Genomic DNA, 1,476 nt, shown 5'->3' with positions numbered 1-1,476 from the left:
TCCGCCCCGCCCCCCGCGATCAAGCCCTCCTCGGGGGCAGAGTTTAGACTTCCCGCCTTCATGTTTCGCGCTCGGCTGCGCCTCGGGTGCCTGGGTTATCGGGTATCACAGCTGATAATCTCCGGTCAGAGACGACCCCGTCACACTCCAAAACCGGACCTAATTATTATTATGCCGCTCGTCGCTCACGTCGGATTGACGCCCTCTGACGGCGACCTGGGCTGTCACGGGGTCCTTTGGTGCTTCCCCGGCCACCTTCACCGCCCAGCACAAAGAGTCCATACAAAGTCATCGACTTTAGCATTATGTCAAGATGACATCAGTCACGTGAACCAGTCACACAAATGTCGCTCTGCTTGACATATCACCCTGGAATGTCGTAGTCGGAAGCCCCCGCCGACCTGGCTCGTCGGGGAGCCGTCGCTTTGGCGTAGTCCCGTCATCACTTCGTCAGCATGAACAGACGCGCGCCCGCCCTCGCTGGTCCTGACCCTGGGTCTCCGGTTGCAGGTGCGCGGCGGAAGGCGGTGCGGACATGGGCCGCTGGTGACCCTGGTGACCCCGCCGCCGTGGTGATCGCAAACTGTCACCACTCACCGCGGCGCCGCAGGCCTCGCCATGCCTGGCATTGTCATCTTCCGTCGACGCTGGAGCGTCGGCAGCGACGACCTGGTGGTCCCGGGAGTCTTCCTGTTCGTCGCCCACCTCATTTGGTAAGTTCTTGTTGGCCGCCGCCGAGCGGAGGGAAGTCCGCTCTCCGCGCCCGGACTGCGGCGCGGCAATATCTTTATGCAGCACGCCGTCTTGTCTCGTCACTGCCACTGGAAAAACAAAGGCGTTAAGTCGCACCTTTGCTTGGGGGAGGGTGGGGAGGGGAAGTCCACCCGATGGGCGGCAACCTTTGCTGCAGGGTGCTAAAGATATTCTGAATTTAATGCCTTTCAGAAAAGAGTCCGAAAGGTGCTAAATAGTGCCCATGTGAGTTTTTATGCCTTTGTAGAGGCACTAAACCTTTAATACAGTTTAACGGTGTGACGTGAAACCGGTGACAACGAGCATAGCATTTCCTCCCAGGGGAATCTTAGCCCCAGTGTCCAGGTTTCCCTCGTGGGAGTTCCCCGTGGATACTCGAACACGATGACCACAGGCCTGCCCCTTACATGTTAGACACCGACCCTCTGACTGACTCGGCTGATCATGCGCCCAGAAGAAGCGATCATGATTGCATCAGCTGTGCGGCACTGTGCGGGCGAGTCTTTGGCGGCGCCATGCGGGCTGGCGGTGCCTTCAGGGTGTCTAGGGCCAGCCGGGGCCAGCCATCGCCACAGAAAGAATGATACCGAGACACTGTGTGGACTCGCGGTTCCCGATAATGTCGCCTCGTGGTTCTTAACCGCACCTAAATCTAAATAGGCAATATGTAGCACTGCATTGCCCTTCTAAAATATAGACTGCCTGCTGCAGCTCCTCTCCCCC

General features: G+C 58.5%; 1 protein-coding gene across 5 annotated transcripts in view; it reads left to right on the top strand.

The window, feature by feature from the left end:
- Nucleotides 1-485: 485 nt before the first annotated feature.
- The window catches only part of LOC113215797 (diacylglycerol lipase-alpha), a 36,892-nt gene continuing 35,901 nt past the window's right edge, over nucleotides 486-1,476 (top strand). For 3 of the 5 annotated variants that reach the window (XR_008012332.1, XM_052277565.1, XM_052277566.1), the window contains exon 1: nucleotides 486-713. Coding sequence is in view for 4 of the 5 variants with exons in the window: in XM_052277565.1 (XP_052133525.1) it covers nucleotides 619-713 (95 nt within the window). In the remaining variant the exon portion in view is untranslated. The remainder of the gene's footprint in view (nucleotides 714-1,476) is intronic. The other 2 variants (XM_052277564.1, XM_052277563.1) reach the window with 1 other exon arrangement.

The sequence above is a fragment of the Frankliniella occidentalis genome, unplaced genomic scaffold (genome assembly GCF_000697945.3).
Source record: "Frankliniella occidentalis isolate FOCC.00 unplaced genomic scaffold, Focc_3.1 Scaffold11, whole genome shotgun sequence".
Taxonomy (NCBI): Eukaryota; Metazoa; Arthropoda; class Insecta; order Thysanoptera; family Thripidae; genus Frankliniella; species Frankliniella occidentalis.
This window is presented reverse-complemented; position numbering and strand designations above follow the sequence as displayed.